We start from the raw sequence: 26,799 nt of genomic DNA on the forward strand, positions 1-26,799 counted from the left end.
TATCTGTATATTTAGATAATTCTCTTGCTTTTCACATATTTTCAAGTGATAAGACCACATTAGTTTTTAAATACAAAGTTGATACCGCTGACTGGAATCTGTAGCCTGCGGCTGGACGACCTTGGGCCAGTTCCTCAGCCCGTCTGTGAAGCTCAGTTTCTTCACTCTGTGAAGTGAGTGTGGTGATGTCTGCCTCGTGAAGGTTATTGTGAGTGTACTGTATGAGCTACTTCAGCTCCGAGTAGACATTTTACAGTTTCCTCTCTCATCACTTCTTTCCTGTCATTAATAGGCTAGGACGAGCCTTTTGATAGTCTGTCCCTTCTCCTTTCTTGTTTCAGTAATTGTGATTAATCCTTTCCCTCTTTATAAAAGGTAGTCTGTATTTAAGACAAATGGCTGAGAAAGTTACAGTTAGCTGTGAAGAGGAGAGTATTTATTCCTATCACGGTAATGACTCCAGTTAGAACTTAACGTAGCTACTTTGACTTGGCTGTATAGCGTAGATTGGCCTGATATTAATAACTTTATATTAAAGTATGGGGGAGAACTGAGACCAGGAGGGGCTTGTTGGGGGCCAAACTAGGCATTGAATGTTGTGAATGTATTATCTAAATTGGAGGAAGAACAAAGAGCTCTTTGATTCCCTACTCCCAGGTCTCCTTATGTTGTTGAAATTATCCTCAGGAAAGAAAATAAGTAAACAAAACAAAACTAAAATACTGTGTATTGCTCTCTTGCTGCTGCAGAGATTCCATGCCTAATAACAAGTTGAGTGCCTACTATTAAATAGGGTTTAGGCATGGCATTGATGTGGCAAGAACAATAGATATAAAATATTTACTAGTAAGCATATAATGTGTTATGTAATTAGATAGTGGCTTATATGGTGGACTCCATTATAGGATTTCAAGGTGCAGAAAAGATCACTAATAACAAAGATGGGGGGACTTCCCTTGTGGTCTAGTGGCGAAGACTCCGCATTTCCAATGCGGCTTGGGTTCCATCCCTGCTTGGAGAACTAAGGTCCCATATGCTGAGTGATGTGGCAAAAAAAACCTCCAAAACACTACTAAGACCAAAGATAGGGCATCATGAAGGAGGTTTTACTCATTCCAGGACCTAAAGAATGACTAAAGATTAGACTCACTTATATGTGAGCCATAGGTGTAATTTAAACTGCTCTGGTAGCCACATCTAAAAAGGTAAAAAAAGAAACAGGTGAGGAACTTCCCTTGTGGTCCAGTGGCTAAGACTCCACACACCCTGTGCAGGGACCCTGGGTTCAATCCCCAGTCAGGGAACTAGATCCCACATGCTGTAACCAAAGACCCAGTGCAGTCAAATAAATAAATGAATAAAATAAATATTAAAAAATAAAAATATTACAGAAAGAAACAGGTGACATTAATTTTAGTAATACCTTTTATTTAACCTTATACATCTGTTTCGTCGTGTTCTTGCCTGGATCATCCCAGGGATGGGGGAGCCTGGTGGGCTGCCGTCTATGGGGTCGCACAGAGTCGGACACGACTGAAACGACTTAGCAGCAGCAGCAGCAGCAGTCCAAGTAAAATGTTCAGTTTTTTCCGTTATCTTCATATAGCACATCTTGGAAGTCGTGCATGTACTGTTCACATGCAGCACGTCTCCGGTCAGACGGGCCACATTTCCAGTGCTGCGGAGCCACTCGTGGCCAGCATGGCCTCCTGGGCAGAGCAGGGTTAGATTTAGGGAAAGTCAAGGGTCAAGAAGAAGGCAATGGCAACCCACTCCAGTACTCTTGCCTGGAGAATCCCATGGGCGGAGGAGCCTGGTAGGCTGCAGTCCATGGGGTCGCTAAGAGTCAGACATGACTGAAGCGACTTAGCAGCAGCAGCAGCAGCAGCAGCAGCAGCAGGGTGGGGAGGGCTTTTCTAGCCAAGAAGGGGAGGAGCTGGTGGTGGAGATGCACCTGGGAGATGATACATGAGAGCAAAGAACCTCGGACACGGAGGGCTCGGTGCTGGAACCCTGGCCCTGAGGGCGTCTGCAATGTCAGAGCAGTGGCTGGAGTGGCGTATAGGCCAGGGGTGAGGCAGGACGGGGAGGTGGACTATGAGGTCATGGAGGAGATGAGGAGGGGTAGCCTGACTGGGTAGAAGCTGAGGCAGTTCACAAGGGGTTGGAAGCTTCAATTTTATCCTGCAGGTGAGAGGGTGCCCTTGGAGAATTCTTAGCAGGTCACATGATAAGATTTGAGAACTGCCTCCCTGCCAGCAGGGCCAGGATAGAACTGGGCTGGTGGGAGGGCAGGGAGACCTTGGGAAGGTAGGCAATGGAGGAGCTGACGGGTGACAACTGGAGAGGAGGGTGGAGTCATGAAGGACCCCAAGGCAGAAACTAGTGATTCTAGATTCAAGTGTGGTTTGCAGAAGCTGGACGAGGAGTGATGAATTTGAAGGAGAAGAGGTTTGGGGTCAGGGGCCACAGCCCAGTCAACTCTAGTGACCCCAAGGTTCAGACCAAATAATTTGGAACTAGAGAGGAGAGAATAGCTGCTCACTGATGCTCTTTATGCACATAGAACACAATAGAATATTTTGATGTTTCCTTCTGTGCATCTGTTGCTTTAAGTAGGGACAAGTTCACTTATTCACAGGTTGTAAATGTTGCCTTTTAAACTTCCTGTTAGCTTTTACCTATGTCTTGTTCCTTTTATTTTTATTAACGACAGGTATTCGTTGAGACTATCCTCTGGTGATTAAATAGTTTCCTTTCTGGCAACCCACTCCAGTATTCTTGCCTGGAGAATCCCATGGACGGAGGAGCTTGGTGGGCTACAGTCCACGGGTCGCAAAGAGTCGGACACGACTGAGCGACTTCACTTTCACTTTCACTTTTCTTCATCAATCCTTTTCTCTCTTTTTTTTTTTTTTTTTACTTTTTCTTTCTTTCTTGGATGTAAATACTACTACTCTAAACATCTTGGGAAATGGCTTTTTCTGCATTTTGCATTGTTTCCTTAGAATGGATTCACTGAAGTCAGGTTGCTGGTTTGAGCGTGTTTATGTCTTGATTTGCTGTGCTCTCCTCAGTGTTGTTCATGTGCTCTCTGGCAGCAAGGGTGAAACAGTCAAATCCTCTGTAATCTGACCAGCAGTAAATACCTTGTTGGGAGAAGGCAATGGAAACCCACTCCAGTATTCTTGCCTGGAGAATTCCGTGGACAGAGGAGCCTGGCGGGCTGCTGTCCCTAGGGTCGCACAGAGTCGAACTCGAGTGAAGCAACTTAGCAGCGGCAGTGGCAGCAAACACCTTGTTAGAATTTGATCATTGATGTTAGGTAGTGGGGGCGCCACGGATAGAGCCAGAAGGGTTGGGAGGAGACCCTAGCTAGTAACAGAACAAGGTGAGTTTGGTGTGATATATGTTGAGTTTGAGTTGAGAGGAGGAGATGGTTGGATGGCCTCACCGACATGATGGACATGAGTTTGAGCAAGCTCTGGGAGTTGGTGTGGACAGGGAAGCCTGGCATGCTGCATTCCATGGGGTTGCAAAGAGTTGGACACGACTGAGCAACTGAACTGAACTGTATTGAGTTTGAGAAAAAGGCGAGATCCAAATGGGACCATCAGGGAAATTGTTAGACGTGGGGTCTGGAGCTTAATGAGGGGTTAGGAGGCTGTGACATGGTTGTTTATCAGCGTCATGATCTCACTGGGTTGTCCCCCAATTTCTGATGATGGTGGTGTCACCACCCCCAACCTGAAAATGGGGAAACTGAGGCTCCCAGAGGTGGACTCCTGCCCATAAGGAGGAGGGCTGGGAGTCATAGGATTGTACAGCTCATGTCATGCTTTTGCTAGTTATCCTGACTCAAAAGCATATTTACATACCAGAGAATATACTTCCCCACCAGAATGAACGTTAACATGTAAACCAAAGCCCGTCAGTCTGCGCATGTCTCCCAGACATGTTGCTTTGAGTTTCGATGCCCTCTTCCTCGTCTGTTCTTACTGTATTGTTCTAGGCAGACCTTGAGGCCGTATTTGATATGGACATGACAGAAGATGAGAAGACTCCTCCTGTGTTTTCGTGTCCGCTGACCTCTCCGTGTCCTTGGCAGCCATCACAGGTGGTAAAATATTTCCTTGGACATTAGTGCCACAGGGACACTCTGCAGCCAGCACGAAGCTGGGGCGTATAACCCCAGGCCCTTTAGGCAGTCTTGGGATGGCTTCTCTCCGGTGACCTTGTTTGAAGCCAAGTGATTTTGCCCTAATGCTCCCTTTCTTCATTTTTCATCAGTTGCTCATATACCTGTAACTTCTGCAGTATAAAATGAACTTTGAACACATATATGTCACACAGATACCCCACCCCTGCTCCTCAGGCTGGAGATTCTCTGATGTGAGAAAGGTGGACTTAGGATGAAAGTCTGACAGCTCAGATGTTTTCTTTGAGATAACTGAAAAAGGCTGCCTTTGACCTTTTATTCTGGGAAGAGGGGTAATTGGTAGGTCCAGAGTATTTTGGATAAAACCTTTTATAATTTTTATTTTGCCTTTGCCCTTTTATTCTGGGAAGAAGGGTAATTGGTAGGTCCAGAGTATTTTAATGAAAACTTTTATAATTTTTATTTTGCTTGTAAATGCTTTATTTGCTGATGGACATACATAACTTCTAGTTGTTTAGCGTACTAATCTTTAGTCTCCAAACTAAATACCAGAGATGAAACTATAGAGAACTGCTTATTGTGTTTAAAAAATTGACTTTCAAAATAGTAAATCAATTCAATTCAAAGTTTAAATTGATCTTTAAAAGAAGCAATATGTTCAGTTCAGTTCAGTTCAGTCGCTCAGTCGTGTCCAGCTCTTTGCGACCCCATGAATCGCAGCACGCTAGGCCTCCCTGTCCATCACCAACTCCCGGAGCTCACTCAGACTCACCTCCGTTGAGTCAGTGATGCCATCCAGCCATCTCATCCTCTGTCATCCCCTTCTCCTCCTGCCCCCAATCCCTCCCAGCATATGTTACTCTACTGTAAAATTAAGCATAATGAAAGTATAAATGTAGTAAGCCACTATCTTGTTTTTGGATTTTTTAAAAAAATTGGTTTCCCATACTTTTTTTGAGTCTGTGTGTGTGTGTGTGTGTGTGTGTGTGTCTGTGTGTGTCTGCTTGGCAGGGCTCTGTCTTCAGAGATTAATAAGGCACAAGCACGGAATTTGCAGTTTGCTAGGGGAGACAGACAAGTGAATGGCTGCATTTCCACGAGAGTGTTGGTGCCTGAGTAGGGTGCATGGAAATGTATGGGGGGCTGCAGGTGAAGAGGAGACACTTCAGAAAGCCCCTTGGAGAGCCCAGCAATGCTTCCTGAGGGCAGGCAGGGCTGAGGTGGGTCTGGAATTATGAATGCAGAAGTTTCCCAGGTGGGCGTGTTGGGGGTGAGGAGACTGCAGAAAAGAGGAGCTGGTGCAGAGGTGATGGCATGGCCACCCAGTGGCTGAGTGCACAGGTTTTCACCCTGTGCTGTGGGTGGATGTTTTAAACAGAGGAGGAGCCAAATCCAGTGTCTTCCCCTGGTGAATGGTCCAGGAGCCCCAGTCTCCCTGAGGTTTGAAACATGGATGCCTGGAGGATGAGAGCTCTTCTCCTTTGAGATTACAATCCTAGAGGATGTAGCCCGTGCTGCCTTTCCCTCCACAGGGAGAGCACCTGCCTTAATTGAATTCACCGTGAGAAGGAAGCAGAGTGGAGAGATGGAGAGTGAAGAGAGGCCATGGATCCTGTGTGAACCGAGGAGCTCAGCCTCGTCTGCACCATCCCCACCCTGAGCTTCTCAGCTGTAGGAGCACAGAACACCCTGGTTTTTTGCTCTAGCCAGCTTGAGTCGTATTTCTGGGCCTTGCCGTGGCATATGCCAGGAAGAGACTGGGAAATTCCAGATCAAGGATGGATGGGTCAGTGTGTGTGTGTAGATATAATCTTTACATTTTTTAAGACCTGGGAGAATTTGAGTTTATGTACATGTAGGAGAAGGAAATAATAAAAGAGCAAAATTGAAGAAATAGGAGAGAGAAAGGAGCTAAAATGGTGAAAGTTATGATCTGCTGTGGGATCCAGAGGGTGGGTCAGAACAGGCTTGACACAGGGCTCCTCTCTGTCTGAGGCCGCTTGGAAGCAGCAGGAACCGGTTGCGGGGTGACACGGTAGTGCAGCGACCTCTTGGGCCACGGCTTCTGTTTTTTCTGTGAAGGTACGAGGGCAAGTCACCTGCTGACTAGTTTTCTCGCTGGTATAGTGACAGGAACTGAAGGTGTCTTACTCCTTTTTCCCTGCCATGTATCTTCACAAAATAAACACTGTAATCGGAGAGGCTTTGTTTTTGTTCATTGTGGGGGATGGGGATGATCTCATAAATGCAGTTTACCTCATGTAATTAAATGCTTGGCCAGAAGGGGGAAATGTATATGTATGTAAATCGGTTCAGTTCAGTTCAGTTGCTCAGTTGTGTCTGATCCTTTGCGACCCCATGGACTGCACCATACCAGGCCTCCCTGTCCATCACCAACTCCCAGAGTTTACCCACTCATGTCCATTGAGTCAGTGATGCCATCCAACCATCTCATCCTCTGTCGTCCCCTTCTCCTCCCGCCTTCAATCTATCCCAGCATCGGGGTCTTTTCAAATGAGTCAGGTCTTCGCATCAGGTGGCCAAAGTCTTGGAGTTTCAGCTTCAACATCAGTCCTTCCAATGAATATTCAGGACTGATTTCCTTTAGGATGGACTATATATAAAAATGTATATGTGTAAATATGTATAAATATGGTGTGTATATATATAAATAAATAAAATGGGGACAGTTTAAGTGGTACGGATGCTGCCTGCCCTTCCTGAGCGGTGGCGTGAGGAGGATGTGGCTGTGGCTGTGGCCCCAGAGGTCCTCTTTCCTTCCTGTCCCTCACTGTGGGAGCACCTTCCCTGATGGGTGTGGCTCCTGTGTTTAAGGGTAATCAGGATTTTCTCCATTTTTACCTTTCAGGTGACTTCACACCACCTGAGACGTTACTTGACTGTATTGATATCTCATATTCGTGTAGCTCTTCACACTTCTGAAAAATATTTTCTCATTTGATCAAATTGCGGCCTCAAGCAACTGGTTTATAAAGGAATTTTCCTTCTAGATCCTTAGTAGAGCCTTCTTTCTTCATTCTGAATCTTGCTCTGAAGGCTTTAACTTTGATTTTTAGAAAAGAGATGTTTCATAACCACTTTACGTCTTTTATGTTGTTTCAGAAACTGAGACCACATCTGAAAGACACAGAACACTATTTTAAAAGTAATTGTCATCTATAACAGTAAATATGTACTTTGATTTTGCTTTTGTAGTTGCAGTTTAGTTAAAAAAAAAAAGCCCTTTTGAAAAAGATAAGGATATTGTCTTGTATTTAACTTTCAGCAACGGCACGTATTTGCTGAGGCTCAGCCATGCTTTCAAGGACACAGGAGGTACCAGGACCTTGGCTTGTGCCAGCCGTGGGAGCCGTGAGAGGCTGTGCTCAGATCAGCTCCACTGACTGATGCTTCCAGTACTGCCCTTGGACCCACCTCCACTGGGTAGCCAGAGCTGGGCTCCTCCTGGGCTTCCTCCAACCAGTTCCTGAGCACATGGGCTGCTCACGTGGTCATTCCTTGGAGACCCAGACGCCTGGGCCAGCAGCCCCTTAGACCTCTGTTGCCTCTCAGCCCCCCCTCCTCCCCTCCTCTGTGCAGGGCTCAGTCCGCCCTTCTCAGGTCCTCCTCTTTGTCCTTCCCACAGCATCTCCCTCAATAAACCTCCTGCATGAACAGTCCTGTTTTGATATCCATTTCCCAGAGAACCCAAATGAATACCCGGTCCCTTCTAGAAGATGTTGGCCATCCTGTCACGCAGAATTCTTCCAGGAGCCGACAGAGTCATGTCACATCTTCACACAAAGTGCCTTCACCCCTCTTCCCTGAAATGCTCTTTGCTCAGAATTCCCACAGCTCTTTGTGTCTTCCACTGGCATTTGTAGCCTTTGGTTTGTTTTATATTCTGCTCCTCTGTGTTCTGCCTGGTCTCGCTCACTAAATGATACTGATGCTAAATAACACTAAGAACACTAACAGCTTTTTGTACATCTTGTTTCCTTTTGGTGACATGCTTCCGTATTTGTGATAATAACAAGTAGCATTTAATCGGCACTTTCCCTGTGCCAAGGACCACCAGAAATACTTTACATGTACTTTTAATCCTCTCCCCTGTGGGGTGGGGAATATCATTATCTCCATCTTCCTGATAAAACCCAGAGAAATTAAGAACATTGCCCAACATTGCCCAGCTAGTGAATGGTAGCATCAGGATTGAACCCAGGCAGCTGACTCCAGAATCCCATGTTATTTTTTATCCAGCACCAACCACGTGCTAGGCATTATACTCAGCCCTGGGCATGCCTGAGCTGGCATTCAGAAAAACCAAAAATGCGATTTCCACATACCCGGATCTGAGTCTGTGGGAGAGGAGCAGCCATCTATATGGATGTTCAGAAAAATTTCTAAGAGCCTCTTGCCCCAGACGGAGATTGTTTTCACTAGCCAGAAGTTCCCGTCAATAAAGTAATAATTCAAGGGACTGCCCTGGCAGATGGGTGGTAAAGACTCCATGCTTCTGCTGCAGGGGGCACGGATTCAATCCTTGGCCGTGGAACTAAGATCCAGCATACTGTGTGGCATGGCCAAAAAATGAGTCGAGACCATGAATTAAGTTCTCCTGAAAGAAACCTGTCTCCTCCTGTGTGTGCGAACAGACCCACTCCTGGGTTCCCAGGGGAATGCTATTGTTGTTCAGTTGCTCAGTCATGTCCAACTCTTTGTGACCCCGTGGATTGTAGCCCACCAGGCTCTTCTGTCCGTGGAATTTCCCAGGCAAGAAGACTGGGGTGGGTTCCTATTTCCTTCTCCAGGGGATCTTCCCGACCCAGGGATCGACCCGTGTCTCCTGCATTGCAGGCAGATTCTTTACCTGGAGGGAGCCATGTCCAGCACATGTGGCTGGTCCTTCCTTGCTGTAGCAGTGGGTCATGATGAGTAAATGGGCCAGAACCACCGTGGCCAGTGAGGCAGGAATGCTCAACTGCCCTGGGCCATGAGATTGGACCACACAGCAGCCCGAGCTTGTGACAGCGTGGAATGCACTTGCTATATCACCCTGAATTCTTGTAAGAGTCAGAGAGTAGGTACCTTAGGAAATGCCCCGATGTGGACAAGAAATGGAGACTAGCCAGTGGCTGGATATGAATGAACACAGGAAAACATTGATGGGTCAATGCAGTGTTAATTTATCTCATGAATAGTGGTGAAAGGCAGCAGATGGACTGGGTGTCATGTACCTGCTAAATTAGGACCCTGTTTGTGCTCTAGGTTGTGTTACTTTTTATTTTTTAAAGAACTTGAGCCATTAAAAAAAAAGTTTTGTTTTGGCCATACTGCATAGCTTGCAAGATCCTAGTTCCCTGAGCAGGGGTCGAACCCAGGCCCACAGGAGCGGAAGCCCACATCTTAACCACTAGGCCACCAGGGAACTCCCTCTAGGTTGTGTTTCTTAGTGGAAAGGCCTGAGGGAGTCTTGGTCTTCAGCTCAGTGATAATTGAAGAGATATGTGGTTTCTACGACCTGGTGTTGCTGCTGAATCGAAGGGGAATCTCTTCCACAGTTGGTGATGAGCCTTGGATTGAGCAAAACATGTGCTGAGGCTATCCCATACAAGTGAATCTGACTGTGATTGGAAATTTCATCACCTTTTTGCATTCAGGGGTGTCACACCATTGTTTGTTCCTGTGCAGTACAAGCTACCAAAAGGCTGGATAGAGATCATTTCTTCCTGCCCGACTGTATCATTTTTCAGCCCTTTGAGGTGAATGACGGTTAGAGAAGCTGCTTTCCCTAAAGACAGCAGAAAAGTCCTCTAGACCTGAATCATCGCAAGGCATTTATGTACAAAAAATTTATCTGTTATTACAGAAGAGGTCTATTCATAATGTTGGGCAGAGAAAGTTTAAATTATTTTCTGTTTTTAGTGCATTTTCATCCTGGTAAAGGTACTACTTTTCTGTATTGCTTGGGTCTTGAATGTTCTTCAGGCTTGAAGAGTCAGACCCATTTGGAGGAAATTATGGTCGATATCATGTCTGCTGTGCTTTTCTTTTTTACAATAAATAATCAGACATTGAAAAAAAAAATCTCTGAAACACTCTGGCAGCTTTTTTGTTTGTTTCTGAAATGAGTAATAGTTTTGTAGTTTTTTTCTGGCTGTAAAATTTTACATACTCATTTGACTTACATGAATAAGCAAAAAATCATTTAAGTGTGAAAAAGCTCTTCACATTCTTCAGTCCCCAGATAACCAGTGTTAAAATTTTGGTAGGCGTGTTTTTGTGCTTGCTCTTGGGGATGTGTGATCTCTATGTGTTGTGCGTGCACACAGAAACGCAGTTTTACATGAGTAGTCATTACGCACGGGCTGACACTCTGTTTCTGATCTGACATGCCTTGGACGTTTTCATATCAGTAAGTGAAGACTTACCTGATACTTAAATGGCCTCGTTGTGTCCCATGGGACTCACACAGCAAATTATCCACCACCCATTTCAGGTTGGGAGTCCAGATGCTCTGTGCTGTCAGCAGACCCAGGCTGGCGGGAGAAGGGTAGCTGCCTTTGGTTTCTCATATGAGGGACGAGAGACAGGCCTGACAGTGTCCTGGCAGATGATAGGGCAGGGGACGGCGGGGCGAGTTTCTGGAAGTAAAGAGAACCCCTTGCAAAAAGCTGTCTCAGTCTCCGCTGAATTAATTTCACAGAAAGGCCACCCTTTTAACCTGTCTTGGAGTGAAGGTCATTCCTCTTGCAGGCTGGCTCTGGTGCCCTAAATATACCAGCTTCTGGGTTCTCTTTGGAGTTTAGTAACTCTTTGCTTCCAGGCTTTCTACCAACTCTCTCTTATGTACTTCAAAAAAATGGTGTTTCCAGGTGTACTTCCCTGCACTTCCTCCATCATTTTCTGTTAATGTTAGGCTCACTCAGGTAAGCAGTGAGGGAGAGCTGGACTGCCTGCCTGGATTCCAGTCCTGGTGGGGACCTGACCCCGCTGACCCTCCCTTGCCTACTTCCTAGGGCTGACGGAGGTTTGAGTTAATACATATAAATCCCTTTCGTAAGCTGTTATTATGCTTATTAATAATGATTGTTTGACATAAGTAAGATGCCTCTCTCTGCCCTCATCACCTCTCTTCTGCCTCCTTAGTTGTTAGAAGTGAGCTGGAGCTGTTCCCATTTAGCTCCTGTTTTATTTATTTTTATCTCTAATTCTTTCCCTCCTGAGTGAATCTGACTGTAATATAGGCCAATTCAGATCAAGAAAAGTGTAGTGCATTATTATGTATAAAATAGATAACTAATGAGAACCTACTATATAGTCAGGGAACTCTACTGAATACTCGGGTGACCTAAATGGGAAGGAAATGTGAGAAAGAGGGGTTGTATGTATACGTATAGCTGATAACACTTTGCTGTACAGCAGAAGCTAACACAACATTGTAAAGAAACTATATTCTGATTTTAAAGAAAGAGAAAGAAAAGTAGAAACAGTTATGCGTTGCCTTAAAAAATCAGATGAAACTTGCTTCCTACAAAAGAAGAGATAAATGAAAATGTATAAACTATTATGTATAAATTAAACTAGAAGGATATATTGTACAGCACAGGAAATGTACCAATATTTTATAATAAACATGAAGTATAATCTTTAAAAATTGTGAATCACTATATTGTACACCTGTAACTTATTGTATATCAACTATACTTCATAAAAAGTGAATGTATATAAAACACATTAGATTTAAACATTATGTTTCATTGGTGTATATATTTTGTTTTATTGTGTTGGCACTTGATATCTGTTAATAATAAAGTTTTAGAAGCCTGCATTTGAGAGAGGTGTGTCAGAAATGTTTAAAAATAACTCTAATTTTAAAAACTTTAGCTCTAGGTACATGGAGTATATCTTTATCAGAATCACTTTTACATGGGGACTATCAGTCTAGAGTAACAGAGTTTTAACATCTTTTCGACCTCTAGAATTTTACTTTCTTCATCTATCTTACTATATAGGTATAAAGAAATGAAAATAAGACACCTTAGAAAATGAAGTGGGGTGAATATAGCTTTTACAACCTTTCAGTTTTACTAGGATTTGTTTCTACTGTCAGAATCTGCAAAGATGTTTTTGGATACAGGTAACAGAAAACCCAAGTGTAAGCATAAACGAAGAATTTTTTTTCTCCTTTAAAAATTGGCCCCAAAGCATGTGACCTCAAGCCAGCTGGCACGGTGGCTCGGCGATGTGACCATCCACAGGCTCCCCCTCCCTGCTCTGCCCTCCCTAGTGTCCTCCTCCATGTGGCAGGTCTGTCCTCTGAGTGGCAAAATGCAGCTCAGGCATCACGCCCGGACAGAACGTCCAGAGAAGCACTTGCGCTTTGTGTCCCTTTATGAACCGTGACCCTTTCCCGGCATCTCCACCAGAATTCTTCCCAGTGCTTGTAGGGCCACAGGCTTGAGCCTAAACTCATGGTTGGTGAGGGGCAGGGGGGCTGTTCCCACTGTAATTGACTCCGCAGCATAGGGTCACCCACCCCTGCCCCAAGAGCACACAGTTTTGTGGGGTGGATGGTCCCTGAACAAATGGGTCGGTTAGGAAGACAAGGGTCTGCTCTGGGCCTGACTGGGTGTTGGGGGCCAGAGGGAAAACCCGGAGCGCCTGCTCCAGGCCACTCTCACTTTCAGTTTAAATTCTACAGAGAACATCTATGGAAATAGTCCATTATGATACAAATTTGAATAAATGTCTGTTTTCAGGGGAAATTTCTTAAAAATTTAAAACAGCCCAACATAGCTATAATAATGTGTCATAATAACAAAACCAAGTGGCAAAAGTGAGAGTTTGAGTTTTCGTTTCAATTTCTGCAAAGAGGAGTATGTAGTTTAGGTCCCTGCATGCTTCCAGAAGTATCAATGTTACGTCAGTGTTCTAGGCTCTTCCTTCTGCTGGGCTTGGCTCGTGGTGCTTGGGCACTGGGTTACTAGCACAACAGCTGTTGGCCCTGAGACATCTGAGAACTGGGTGAGCCGTGTGGAGCCCCTTGCGGGGGGTGCTTGAGTGGGTGGGTTTAAAGTGCTTGTTTTGTTATACATGTACAAAACATTCTTTCATGTATGTGCATGTGTGCTAAGTTGCTTCAGTTGTGTCCGACCCTTTGCGACCCCATGGACTGTAGCCCGCCAGGCTCCTCTGTCCATAGGATTCTCTAGGCAAGAATACTGGAGTGGGTTGCCATGCCCTTCCTCCAGGCAGGGGGGTTGCCATGCCCCTCCCGACCCAGGGATTGAACCTGAGCGTCCTGCCTTGGCAGGTGGATTCTTTACCCCTGAGCCACCTGGGAAGCCTTCTTTCACATATACTCAGTCCTTTAAGAAGTATTTGGTATCTGTCACATGGCTGTGCACAAATAAATACTTTCAGTTGCATTAAGGGTGAAACTGAGACTGGGGTTTTATTGAATGAGTATGATCGGGAAGGGCGGGGTGATTAAAAAGATGGACAGTGGATGCTCTGTGGTGACCTAAATGGAGAGGAAACCTTAAAAAAAGGGGGGGGATATTTGTTTACGTAGAGCCGACTCACTTTGCTGTACAGGGGAAACTAACACAACGTTGCAAAGCAACTATACTCCAATAAAAATTCAAAAAATAAAGATGGACTGTGGAAGCCAAATTAGATCAACAAAGAAGTGAAGACGTCAGAGGGATTATTGATCAGGGTGGTGGGGTCATTAGCTTCAAGGGCCCAGGAAGGTTGAAGAGTTGTCGGAATTAGGTTTTCAGAAGGAGTGAGCAGGAGAGGTAAGGAGTGGAGGTTGGAAGGGTGCCGGGGTGGCAGAGGGAGTGGAGGATAACCTCCGTGGAGACATGAAGTGGGGCATCACCTATGTGAGTGTGGAGATTAGCGCTGGGTGTGGGGGCAAAGACGGTGAGCCAGACCCTAAAACCTTCCGGAGAGTGTTCAGGGGGGCAGTGGGGGGTAGCTTGTGCAGCCCCTGGGACTGGAGCCCTCCACCTGCTGTGTATCTGGGCATCTCTGTGCACACAAGGGTTTTGTATTTGCATATAATCAGTCCAAGGACATTTTTTTAGGTCTGCATATACATAGATGCATTTTCAGATGTGAATTTCTCTTAGATGGTTATGATGATGGGAAAAGTGTTGAGTTACCACTGAAGCACAGTCAGCACGCCTGCTGTCTTATAACTGATTCCCTCCTGAGTCTTGAAAAGGCTTCATTATGAGGACTTTGCATCCTCCCTAGGTGAGTTCCCTGCCCTTGGCATGGTCCTGCACACTCAGGAGGTTCTAAACTCTCCCAGCTGGTGTCAGGAGAGGGCGTCCCTGCCTGCCCAGACTGTGCTAGTGTTGCTGAAACTTTTCTGTGGAAGGTGGTTTGTATCATGGGGGAACCCCCGTTATCTGAACCCATTTTTTCTGCTTTTCATTCTTGGACAAGGAGACAATGTGTGGTCCTTGGGGGCAGCTCTTCATGGGCTCACCACAGCCTGTGACACTTCTTGGTGGTGAGTTTCTTTTTCTTTCACCATCAACATTTCTATAACAACCAAGACAACCCATCCCAAATCTCAGGCTTACAGAGACCTTATGGCAGCAAGTGTCTGTTTTATTCCCTCACCTGTCTGCATTGCTGCATGGTTCTGCCCTGGCTGCAGGTTGTTCTGCTCCAGTTTTCTCATTTCTTGTTTAAATCTTAATTGATTTACAATGTTGTGTTAGTTTTGGGTGTACAGCAAAGTGAATCAGTTATATGTATATATCTACTCTTTTTAGATTCTTCCCATGTAGGTCATTAACAGAATATTGAGTAGAGTTCCCCGTGCTATATAGTAGGTCCTTCTTAGTTATCCATTTTATCTATAGTACTGTGTATATGTTTACCGCAACCTCCCTGGACCAGACACTACCTGAGGCTCTGCAGCCACTGCTGAATCAGGCTCCTGATGACCGGTGCTCCACAGCAGGTCGGGAGCTCAGCCCGGATCAGTGTGGGTGGGCATTTTCTAAGATGTGGATGGAGCGCGGGAATAATTTGTGGCATTTTTTAGAGAGAGAGGGAGGGAGGGTAGAGACCTAGGCAGCTGTGAAAAGGTTGAAACCACGAGGCTCTCATTAGCCCTATGTAAGGGCACATTACTCATGATGTTCATCCCAGTCGGTGTTTTCTGTCTCGTGTCTGACTTGTTCTCATTGTTCCTGAATTATGTTTTATGAAGTCGCCACATCCACCCTGAGTTTTTCACTCAGTCCCCTTCCCGCTCACCAGTGTGTGATGTTGAGCATCTTATTTGGGTGCCAGCATCTAGGGAATGTGAGTGAATGACACCATCTGCATCCACACGCAGCCATGTGGGCAGTGCTGGGGTGGCTCTGAGCCCTGGGGCGGGTGGGGGAGGGAGGGCTGGAGGATCGGGGGTCACTCCCTACTTGGGAGGAGCTGTTCTGAGCCCATACTCCCTCTTTGACAGCGTCCACTGGGGCCCCTGAGTCTGAGAAGAGTGTTCCCTCTTCCCTTGGTGCTTCCGGGTGTGCTGAAGCTGGTTTTAGTGATCTGGGTAATAGTGATCAGATCCTAAAAGGTAGTAGGATTGCTACTGAAAAGGACCATATGTAGGAGGAAGTGGAGGGACAGTCCCCCTGGCTTTGGAGCATCTGCTGCTGAACTGGGATGGAGTGCCGTCCCTTATCAAAGTTCTCATTAAGTGGTTGAGTTTCACGAGTAATTGAGTTTTATGACTTCACAGATGAAGCTGGGTTGTTCCTGGCTAGCTCGGTGGCCTTTGCCTGGAGCTAGGTAATTGTAAGACAACTAACATTTATTTAAATAATGCTGACTCTGCGTTTAGAGGCACCTCACCTGTGTTCATTTTATCACACAGGACCTATTGTTGGCCCCCATTTCTCAGGTGAGGAATTTGAGGAACAGTGTATTTAAATAACTTGCCCAGGTCCCGTGGCTTTTGTACTTGAAACCAGGCGGCCTGCTCCAAAGGTTTTTGCTCTCCAGCTTTGCTAGTGTCTTCCAGCTAAATGTAGGGAAATAACTGTCAGCCGGAGGCTTAGCTGGACAGGGGAGGGTAGCTTTTGGTGTGGAATATAGATTATTTTTTCAGATATAATGGGAATATAATAGACACAGTTAATTGGCTGTTGGATGGTGGTCAAGGAGAATGAGAAATTAAAGGAGGTTTCTTTACAAATCCCAGAATGACCCCCAGCTCTGTGAAGCTGACCACTGGTTGCTCCTCTGTGGTCAATGTGAATGCACTTGCCTGGGCTTTGTGAGGCCAACAAGGCCACATGCTAGCATCCGTGTTGGACATACCAGGACTTCCCCTCTTTCCCGCTTCCTTACTGGCCCCACAAGGCGGTGGGGAGGTTGCTAAGGTCCCTCCCGGGGAGCCAAGCGGTGCCCATTCTCAGGGTCACGCTCTCCCCCCATGTCTTAGGGTCTTCTCTCCCTCTTGCTTCTCTCCATCTGCTCCCCTGCATAACCCTTCCCCAAGGAGATGACATTTCTCTATGTTCCTGATCCGATTTCTGGGTTTAACTTATTCCCACGTGTCTCCGAGGCCTTTGTGCAGCTCATGTTCGGGCTGGAGCCCCAAATGGGAGTCTTCCCCACATTTCTGACTGGCCTGGTACCTTGGGCAGGTTATGGACGATCCTGAATCTGAAGGTTTTGTTTTTTTTTTACTTGACCACGCCTCCCTCATCTCCCTCATGGGGTTGTTATTGTTGTTGTTCAGTCACTAAGTGGTGTCCCACCCTTTGTGACCCCATGGGCTGCAGCATGCCAGGCTTCCCTGTCCTTTACCATTTCCTAGGGTTTGCTCAAACTCTTGTCCCTTGAGTTGATAATGCCATCCTACCATCTCATCCTCTGTCTCCCTCTTTTCCTCCTGCCCTCAATCTTTCTCAGCATCAGAGTTTTTTCCCAATGAGTCGACTCTTTGTATCAGGTGGCCAAAGTATTGGGGCTTCAGCTTCAGCATCAGTCCTTCCAATGAATATTCAGTGTTGATTTCCTTTAGGATTGGCTGGTTTGATCTCCTTGCTGTCCAGGCGACTCTCAAGAGTCTTCTCCAGCACCTGCAGTTCAAAAGGATCAATTTTTCGGTGCTCAGCCTTCTTTATGATCCAACTCTTACATCCATATATGATTACTGGAAAAGCCATAGCTTTGATTATAGGGACTTTTGTTGGCAAAGTGATGTCTTTGATTTTTACTACGCTGTCTAGCTTTGTTGTAGCTTTTCTTCCAAGGAGCAAGCACAGGGTTAGGGTGGTTAGGGTCAAATATAGTAAATCCATGAAAGTGTCTTTTAAAGAGGAAATATACAGTATTATTAGTAGTTCCAACCTTCCCATTTGGCCTTCACTCCCTGCTTTGAGGCCTGGCCTGGACTTTGGTCCCGTCATTTCCGTTACTTGATTGTGTCCCTGTTTCTGGGGGCCCCTGGACCTTATTCTGTTCAAATTTCCTAGCACTTGGCACAGGCCTAGTTTGCAGGGGGAGGGGCCCAGTCATGTTTGAATGAGCAGGTGAAGAGCGCCTTTCTAAAGGAAGTTTATGGTCATTTTTTTTCCCTCCTGAACAGTCCTCTTATTATAATATCTATGCATCTTGAAGTTAAAAAGCAGACTGTCCTGGTGGTCCAGTGGCTAAGAGTCTGCTCTCCCAGTGCAGGGGACCCGGATTCACTCCCTGTTCAGGGAACTAGATCCCACATGCCACAGCTGAGGGTCCTGTGTGCCCCAACTAAGACCTGGCGCAGCCAAATAAATTTTAAAAATTATTAAAAAAAAAAAAAAGGCAGCTCTGTCATCCTGTCTGTGTGCCCTGCTACTGGGCACTAACTCCCCATGCCTGAGGCCACCTTCTCCAAGATCTGTGCTTTCTAAATAGTTATCTCATGAGTCTTGTGTTTTATAAAAAGAATAAGACAGCTAAGGGAATCAATTGTTCTAAATTTTGAAGACTAGAGATTAAAAAAAAATGTGGTGTTAGTTATCTTGTTCATTTGACAAATACATGTTGAGTACCTGTCGGGCACCCCGCTCTGTTCTTGGGTCTGGGAATACAGTGGTAACCAAATCCCAGGCGGATGGCATTCCTGCCTGCCTGAGGCTTCCATTCTAGTGGAGTGGAATAAGGGAAGAAAGAAATGAAAGAGTCTTGACTGATAAGGTGTGCCATGGGGAGGGGTCATGTGAGGGGGACTCCTGGACCTCCGAGGAGTCCTCACCGGGGTAAACAAAGTGTGTAGTTACCGATGTTATGCTCTTGGTTTTGTTGTGTGCGGAGTGACCTTGAGGGCATCACAGTGTCTTGTCGTGAGGACATCAAGCTCCGTCCGGCTGCCCCTCATCAACAGAACAGGCAGGGAGTGGTAGGGAGGAGGTGCCTGGGCTCTGGCTTCTGGAGGGTGTTCCTATCTGCGTGAGGCCCTCAGCTTTGACAAGGAGCCGCTGTGCTCAGGTCACTGACCCTGGCATGTTTCTGAAGGACCAGGGGAACCCAGGGAAGATGGACTCTTGGTGGCCCACAACCTCTCTGTGCTTCTTGTGGCTTCGGTCCACTCACGGCTAGCCGCCCACCAGACTCCATGCTGGAGAAGGCGGGTGACCCGTGGCCCACAGGGACCCCTGAGGTTTCCCTGCAGAGGTTGAGCACGGCCTTAGCTCTGAAGGATGGGAAGGAATGAGCTGGACAAAGATCGGGGGTGGGGAACACGTGTGGGAGGCTCTGGAGATGGAAAGAAGCCGCGGCGGCCAGAGTGCAGGGCAGCATGGAGAGTGTGGCGTTGGGTAGACTTGCCCTTGAGCAGAGGAAAGGCTATGGAGTAGTGGTAAAGGGTTTGGATTTTATTTTCAGTGCTACTGATTTGGTTTATTCCGTTATCCTGTTGACTGTAGCGTGGAGAGGGGACTGTGGAGGGGAAGCAGGGAGGCAGGGACCCCTGGGTAGGGATGGGGGCGCAGTGCCCGGCGGGGTGGTGGAGGACCCAGCACCCTGGAGGCGGGCTGGGAACCAGGATGGGGATTGGGTTTCCACTCAAGCAGCTGCGGGAAGAGCAGAAGGTGAGGGGAGAAGCCTCTGGACTCTCCCTGGAGCTGGCAGCGGACCATGAGAACTGAGGCTGCAGAGCGGGAGGGACCTCCGCAGAGGGGTGACGTTTCCCTCCTGATAACCCAAGGGTCAGGCCGCCTCTTTCATGTCGGCATGAGATCTGATGCTTACACGTTGTGGTCACTGCCCCGTGATTGTGTATTAGAGGCTGTTTGTCTCATTTAGTGCATTCAAGAAAATATTGAGCTAAATGTTTGTGTTCCCTGCTGAGACCACCTGGGGGTCTGTGAGGTGGGCGGTGTCTCTAATGGAGGAGACAGATCATTCCGTCAGAATTGAGCCCAGGGTTGCACCAGGAAATGGAGTGCAGTGTGACAGTCTGTGACTGGGAGGAAGAACGGTGGTGGGCTGTAGAGAGGAGGCCCTGACCTGGCCTGGGGGCTGGGGAGGGTTCAGAGGCTCTCTGAGCAGTTGGTGTTGGAGTAAACGTTTAACAAAGCCCTTGGAACTGGCACACTCGAGGAAGGCACTCGAGAACTCCACAGCAAGGCTATGTCACTCATGGGAACGGTAATGCTCGTGTGGATTAAGGATCCTGGTGTCGTTACTTGCTGGCATGCAGTTAAACTTGTTAGTTACCGGGAACTTTCACTGCTCTGTGCTCCCTGTGATTTTCGGACAAGAAAGGGAATGTGAACTTGCCATTCCTATGATCTTTCCAACATCTTAGGTACATTGTTTCAAAGGACCAGTGCGGATTTTTCCATGAAAGGCCCTATGTAGTTATCAGAGGAAAACAGCTCTTTAGATTCAGCAGTGTGCATGTTAACTTTATAGAATGCAGAAGTGGCAGTGAGTGTGTTCTCACGTATTCACAGATTTAGGACCCCAAAGCTGATCCGACTCTGTTATAGATTGAATAGCAACATTTTTTTTTTTCCCCTTGAGTAATCTTGTCGAATTTTAAGAATGCCCAAAGAGCTAACACCTTGTCAGGACACTGCTGGAGAGGCACAAACAACCTTGTTTCCTGAGGAACCTGTGCAGAGGTGTGTTGACAGTGGGTGACTTTTCTGACCTGAGCTGAAAGGGACGCTGGCTGTATTGTTGGCTTGGCCCCTGCAGGGTCCAGGGTGGGGTGGCGGGAACATATTCCTGGGCTGAATTCCTTGCACGTCCAGTCGATCTACCTGCAGCCCTGGTTTATCAACATTAAACACATGGGAGACACATGGATGGAATGATGCTAGGAACACAGGACCCACTGTGTCCATGCAGGGGCCAGATGGGTCACGTAGAAGCTGGAGGGATGCAGTGACCAGTGGCCCAGGTGGATGTGGGCAGGTTGGCAGGGCCTGATGTGGGAGCTGGAGGGAGGGAGGAGAGACTGGGCCGTGGGGTGCTCCTGGAAGAGTTAGACTCATCCTTCTTTACGTGTGCTAAGTCACTCAGTTGTGTCTGACTCTGCGACCCCATGGACTGTAGCCTGCCAGGCTCCTCTGTCCATGGGATTCTCCAGGCAAGAATGCTGGAGTGGGTTGCCATTTCCTACTCTAGGGTGTCTTCCTGACCCAAGGATTGACCTGAGATGTCTCGTGCATTGGCGGGTGGGTTGTTTACCTCTAGCGCCACCTGGAAGCCTCCATCCTTTATGGTTTGGGTCTAAACCATCTCACCTTTCATTTCCCCACCCCAACTGGAAATCATCTTGTCCCTCCCAGGACCCTCACTAACCCCTGGCCTTCCAGCTGCTCTATAGCGGTTGTGACCTTGGCTGTGACCCTGAGGTCTGGGGGTGGGGGAGGGGACGTTCCCCAGGTCACCTCAGAGCTCCCCTTAGATGGAGAAAGAAGTGGACGGAAATGTACTTTACTGCGTTGTTTTGTCTTATAAGGGGACATGACTGGTTTTTGCATTCCTTTGTTTCTGAAAAGATTGTTCGTGAATGCTGATGATCATGTAAGTTTATGGTTGTAAATGGGAACTTTTTCTTTTCAGACAATGTGGATGCCAGCGATCTTAAGCAGTTTTTTGAGACCAACTATTCTCAAATATATTTCATCTTCTATGAAAATTTTATAACACTGGAAAATAGTTTGAAATTAAAAGGTAAGAATTTCTACAATTTTTTTTTAATATACAAAGTTCTGTTTTTTATTTTTTTTTTAATAAAAATACAGGAAGTTCTTGGAGGTTGTGTGTCACGTGCTACAAGTTACATGCATTTAAGCTTCCTCTCTTTCCAAACACTTAGCAGAGCTGTGAACTCACAGCGGTTGTGTCTTTCCCTTGAACTTTCTCTCGTACAGGCGTTAACTGAACAACAAACAGCCAAGGGGAAATAGAAAGACAAGAGATCCACAGAAGGGGACTTCCCTGGTTGCCCCAGTGGCTAAGACTCTACACTCCCAATGCCGGGGGCCTGGATTTGATCCCTGCTCAGGTAGCGACTTAGCAGCAGCAGCACAGAACTAGAACGCACATGCTGCAACTAAGAGTTTGCATATTGCAACTAAAGAGCCTGCGTGCTGCAACTAAGACTCTGTACATACACACAAATATATATCTATAAAAATAAAAGGAAAACCACAGGAAGTGTGAGTTCCATTCCAGAGGTTGGGGGTGGGGTACAGTGGGCTGAGACAGGGTCACATGGAAAGAAGAGGCCTTAGAGAGGAGCATGGAGGCCACACAGCTGCCACTTAGGCCCTTCAGGGGATACTGCTCCAGCCTCTGTTACGTCAGGGCACACATGCACCTGGGCCCAGAATGCCAGCACCTGTTCTTTTTAAATGAATTTCTTAGCTTTTCCCCCTCGTGATTTATAAATTGGTACACATCTTGAACTTAAATTCTTTTCTGCCAAATTGGTAGATATCTCAAATATGAAATGGTGTGATTTTTATCTTGCCTCCCAGCTCTGTTCCACTTCATAGTAGCGTGATAATATATTCAACTAAAATAGCAAAGAAAAAAAATTAAAACCTGGTATCTAAGAAAACAACATTACAATCTACAAACCTCATTTTTTAAAAAGCCCTTCCTCCATCCCTGTTCTCCCTTTCCTACCTCTATCCTTTAGGAAAATTTGGTGGTTCAAGACCATCAGTCAGTTTGTGCTGCAAAACAAATTGCAAAACAAACCATCCCAACACTGAGTGCCTTCAAACAACCACTAGTCATTTAGTTTGTGATTTTTTCTGAATCTGTTGGGCAGTTCCTCTGGTTTGGGCTGGCTCCTGCCTCTGACTGGCTAGTGGTGAGTGGCCTCATTCACACATGTCCTGATTGTCAAGCTGCTACCCAGGGCGCCTTAATGTTCCTTCACGTGGGCCCTCTTGCCCAGCTGGCAGGGTTCCTTGGGCTCCTGCACTCGTGGCCTCAGGACTCCATGACCTGCTGGCGAGTACGGCTTTTTGAGCTCACCTCACATCTGCTGTCGTCACCGTGGTTGGAGCGGGTCACGTGGCCTCTCAGATTCTGGGGCTGGAGAGAAATAGACCCTTCTTGATGAGGAGAAGACTCTGCTGCTCTGTTGCCTTCTATCTCCTGCAGAGAGTCACGACAAAGGACCGATGAAAAGAGGGAGAGGCTTTACAGTTTCTTGCTTTTAGTACAGTCTGTGTGTTGACTGGAGCCCAGGGGAGGAAGTTACCAAAACAAAAGAAGAAAGGAAAATGGTTGCTAGGAATAACAAAATCATCTTGTGATCCCTTCAGCACTCCAGTTATTCAGCCAAAACCTGCGGTTGTTGGTTCTGCCTTCACAACGTATCCAGAATCACTGGCGGGGGTGGGGAGGGGGGCGGCTTCTCCTCCTGACCTCTCCTCCTGGCCTCCTCCCGTTGTCCTCACCTGGGTTACCAATGCCACCTCAGAACTGGCCTCCCTGCCACACCCCCATCCCCGCCAAAATCTCTGGGAAAGACCAGCTGGAGGGTCGCTTTACAGCGTCTGCCAGTCATGAGCTCCACACTGCAGACCCTCCAATGGCCCCCTGGTCCCCTCACGCCCTGCCTGCCCACCCGCCTCACCCCCTTGGCCTCTCCCCCTCGCTCCAGACACAAGGGCCTCCTCGTGGTGTCCTCCCCATGCAGACCCGCTTCCCCACGGGGCCCCTGCGCTGTCGAGTCCCTCCGCCCGAAACACAGCCAACCCCCATTTCCGTACCCCGCGTCTCCCTGTGGCTGCTCCCTCACCTCTTTGAGGTCTTTGCTCAGGTATCCCCTTATCAGCAGGGTGTCCCCGACTTCCCTAGTCAACCCCAAACTGCCCTTTTGGGCATTCCCATCTGCTTCTTGGTTTCCTCACTCATTTCTGGAGAGCCTTCTGCTGCCGGAGTGTAAGCCTCCCCAGGGCAGGGGTTCACACCTGTGAACTCATGTGCCCTCAGGTCCCAGAAGAATCCCTGACATGGAGGCCATCCTCGGAGTTTGTTGAGTGAATGAGTGACAGCTGCTTCCCAGAGCTGTAGGGGTTCAGATCCAGGGTCAGCAATGTAATTTTAACCCAATTTTTAATATCTTAAAATTGGCACATTGTCATAATAATGAATTCTTTTTTTAAAATCTATTCCAGGGAATAATAAGTCACAAAGGGAGGAGCTGGACTCCATTCTCTTTCTTTTTGAAGTAAGTTTTTATTAATTCATTTAGCTTTTAAGGTTCTTGTCGTAAACATGGTATTTTAGATCTTTAATGTTGCTTGAAGACAAGTAAAAATGATGAGCATGTGTATCCTTTTACAAACAAGGTGCTAAGGATGTTCTTGTGATTTTTTTTTTCCCCTTGTGGGAGAATTTTTCCTGTGTGGGGATCTAGATGGGAAGTTATTAGATGGGGATGTTTGTATATTTTCAATGTTGATATTGCCAAATTGCTCTTCAAAAAGGTCGTATAAATCTATACGTAAACTTCCATGTAAGTCTTATGTAAATTTCCCCAACCAACTCTGGAGATAATTTTTTTCTTTTTATTATATGCGAATTGACATGTAAAAACTCACTGTTCTTAACATATATTTCCCTGACCGCTTTTGAGGTTGCCACCTATGTGTCTCTGTGTTCATGAGTGTTGATCATATGTTCTCTCCAAAAGTGGAACAATGGCAGTGGCTTTTGATTTATTAAGAGTAAGGTCTTTCTTGTCTAGATGTGTTAGACAAGTGATCAGACTACTGATACCTTGAGAACTACACTGGAACCAGATTATAGGTTCTGAACGATAATTGTTGGTTATCTAGAAATGATTCATGCTTTGAAAAGACGTGTGCTGAGCTTGGTGGGAGACCAGCTTCGTGACTGTTGAGAAAAGTCGTATATGTGTTTGCTGCAGAGCTGGCTGAAGGGGCCAGAGCTGGCTGAAGGCCGAGAGGGAAGGCTGTCTGGGTTCGTGGAATAAAACAGATGCAGAAACCTCCAGCCTGGTACGGGTTCCCGGCTGGCAGTCTGTCACTGGTCACCCATCTCCTCCGAGGGCAATGCTCCTTCCTCAGAGTCCCAGACATTGATTCAGGGCATGTTTTGTGGTGGTTGGCTGTGTTTCCTGTGGTTACCCTGCTGTGAATGAAGCTAGCACAGAGGAGCTGTTTTTAACAGGAGCTTTAATTGTGTCTATCATTTAAACAGGTTTCTACTGACCCTTGCCGATTGAACTCTTCTGTTAATTTACATTATTTATGTAGAAGGTTAATGCATTTGCTAAAGAACCCACCACACAGAGGTAAAGCGTGAGGATAAAGCTCACAGGCTTGCCACACCCACCATCACCACCTCCCCCTGCACCCCCACCTTGCCACTAAGTTTAAGGTCCAGAAACTGCAGTGTACCTCCTCCCTGACTCCATCCCCGCTCTGGTTTGATCTCCTTGCAGATTACTTTATGATTATTCAGATTTTTTTTTTTAATTCTGATTTGGTTAATTGTTTATTTCTCTAAGAATTCAAAAAACTTGGTCTTATCCCCAGTTTTAAAACTTATGGCCCAGTCCTTCATTTAAGGTTCATAATCCCTTCAGTTTTATCTGCTTTGGATTAATCTTCATTATCTCCAAATTGTTACTTATTATTAGGGGAAGTAGTTATAGTGTTAAGGTTGGTGCAAAAGTAATTGCGGATTTAAACCCAGAGTTTTAAATCATTATAACTAGGTTCAGACACATCCTTATTAATCAAAATAGGAACCATTACAGTCAACACATTTTTGCCAACAAGCAGTAAGTTTGTTTATTCCTGTAGCATAAAAATCTGTGGAAAGCATTTTCTGCATCCTGCTAGTTGTGGAAGTGTTTTCCCTGCAAAAAATTGTTGAGATGCTTGAAGAAGTGGTGGTCAGTTGGTGAGAGGTCGGGTGAATATGGCAAAACTTTGTAGCCCAATTCGTTCAACTTCTGAAGCGTTGGTTGTGTGACGTGCAGTCGAGCATTGTCGTGAAGAATTGGGCCCTTTCTGTGGACCGTTGCCCACTACAGGCCTTGCGGTTTTCAGTGCATTCTCATCAATTTGCTGAGCATACTTCTCAGATGTAATGGTTTCGCCGGGATTCAGAAAGCTGTAGTGGATCAGACCACTGAACAGTGACTGTGACCCCTTTTTTGGTGGAAGTTTGGCTTTGGGGAGAGCTTTGGAGCTTCTTTTCCATCCAGCTGCTGAGCTGGTCATCAGTTGTTGTATAAAATTCACTGTCACAATCTGATTGAGAAATTGTTCGTTGTTGTTGCACAGAATAAGTGATGATGACACTTCAAAATGACAGTTTTTTTGATTTGTGGTCAGCTCATAAGGCACCTATTTATTTAGCTTTTTCACCTTTTCAGTTTGCTTCAAATACCAAGTGACCACAGAACAGTTGATGTTGAGTTCCTGGGCAACTTCTCGTGTAGTTGGACCAGGATCAGCTTCCAAGATGGCTCTCAGTTGGTCCCTGTCAACTTCCAGTGGCTGGCCACTATGTTCTTCAAGGCTCTTGTCTTCTTTGCAAAACTTCTTGAATCAGCACTGTCCTGTACATCCATTAGCAGTTCCTGGGTCAGTTACATTGTTGATGTTGCCAGTTGTCTCCATAGCTTTATAACCAATTTTGACCTCACTGCACAGTATCCTGGAACTTACCCAGAGATCAAACCCACGCTCCCTGCATTGGAAGGTTGGAGTCTTAACCAGTGGACCACCAGAGAAGTCCCTCTGTGTGTTTTTGCTTTTTTTTTTCTTTTCATGTTTTAACTTCTTCTGGTTTGGTATTCCTATGTGGCTGGTTGCATTTGATTGCCTCTTGATCCTTGTTCATTATTAGACATCTTTTACTTTCTGAAACAGTTAACATGGAAGATTTGATGCTGTATCTGATCATTCTCCTATCTGAAGTCTGTCTTTGGTTGTCAAAAGCTATTGGTTATTTCTTCAGTCTCTCACAGTAGCTTCTTCTCTTGTATGTTTTGTGATACCACTTTGAGATCAGGATTCATGGGATGCATATTTAATTTGTTTTTTTTTTCCTCAAAGGGTTTGTTTTTGCTTTTGCTTGGGGTCTGAGAATGTGCTTGTTTG

At 46.3% G+C, this 26,799-nt stretch overlaps 1 protein-coding gene and 1 long non-coding RNA gene across 5 annotated transcripts in view; one reads left to right on the top strand and one right to left on the bottom strand.

The window, feature by feature from the left end:
• The window catches only part of RALGAPA2 (Ral GTPase activating protein catalytic subunit alpha 2), a 273,021-nt gene that overhangs the window by 3,064 nt on the left and 243,158 nt on the right, over positions 1-26,799 (top strand). For all 3 annotated transcript variants that reach the window (XR_005722352.1, XR_005722353.1, XM_040247960.1), the window contains exons 2-3: positions 21,257-21,367; positions 23,836-23,888. Coding sequence is in view for 1 of the 3 variants with exons in the window: in XM_040247960.1 (XP_040103894.1) it covers positions 21,257-21,367; positions 23,836-23,888 (164 nt within the window). In the remaining 2 variants the exon portion in view is untranslated. The remainder of the gene's footprint in view (positions 1-21,256; positions 21,368-23,835; positions 23,889-26,799) is intronic.
• Positions 1,327-23,040, bottom strand: LOC120868955. 2 transcript variants are annotated; one of them, XR_005722354.1, is made up of 4 exons: positions 22,685-23,040; positions 10,591-10,803; positions 7,022-7,297; positions 1,327-1,706 (listed from the first exon to the last, which is right to left on the bottom strand). It is a non-coding gene; the product is annotated as an uncharacterized LOC120868955 (long non-coding RNA). The 2 variants fall into 2 exon arrangements; XR_005722355.1 differs by having other exon boundaries at positions 1,327-1,709.

The sequence above is a fragment of the Oryx dammah genome, unplaced genomic scaffold, assembly GCF_014754425.2.
Source record: "Oryx dammah isolate SB20612 unplaced genomic scaffold, SCBI_Odam_1.1 HiC_scaffold_10, whole genome shotgun sequence".
In the NCBI taxonomy this organism is placed as follows: domain Eukaryota; kingdom Metazoa; phylum Chordata; class Mammalia; order Artiodactyla; family Bovidae; genus Oryx; species Oryx dammah.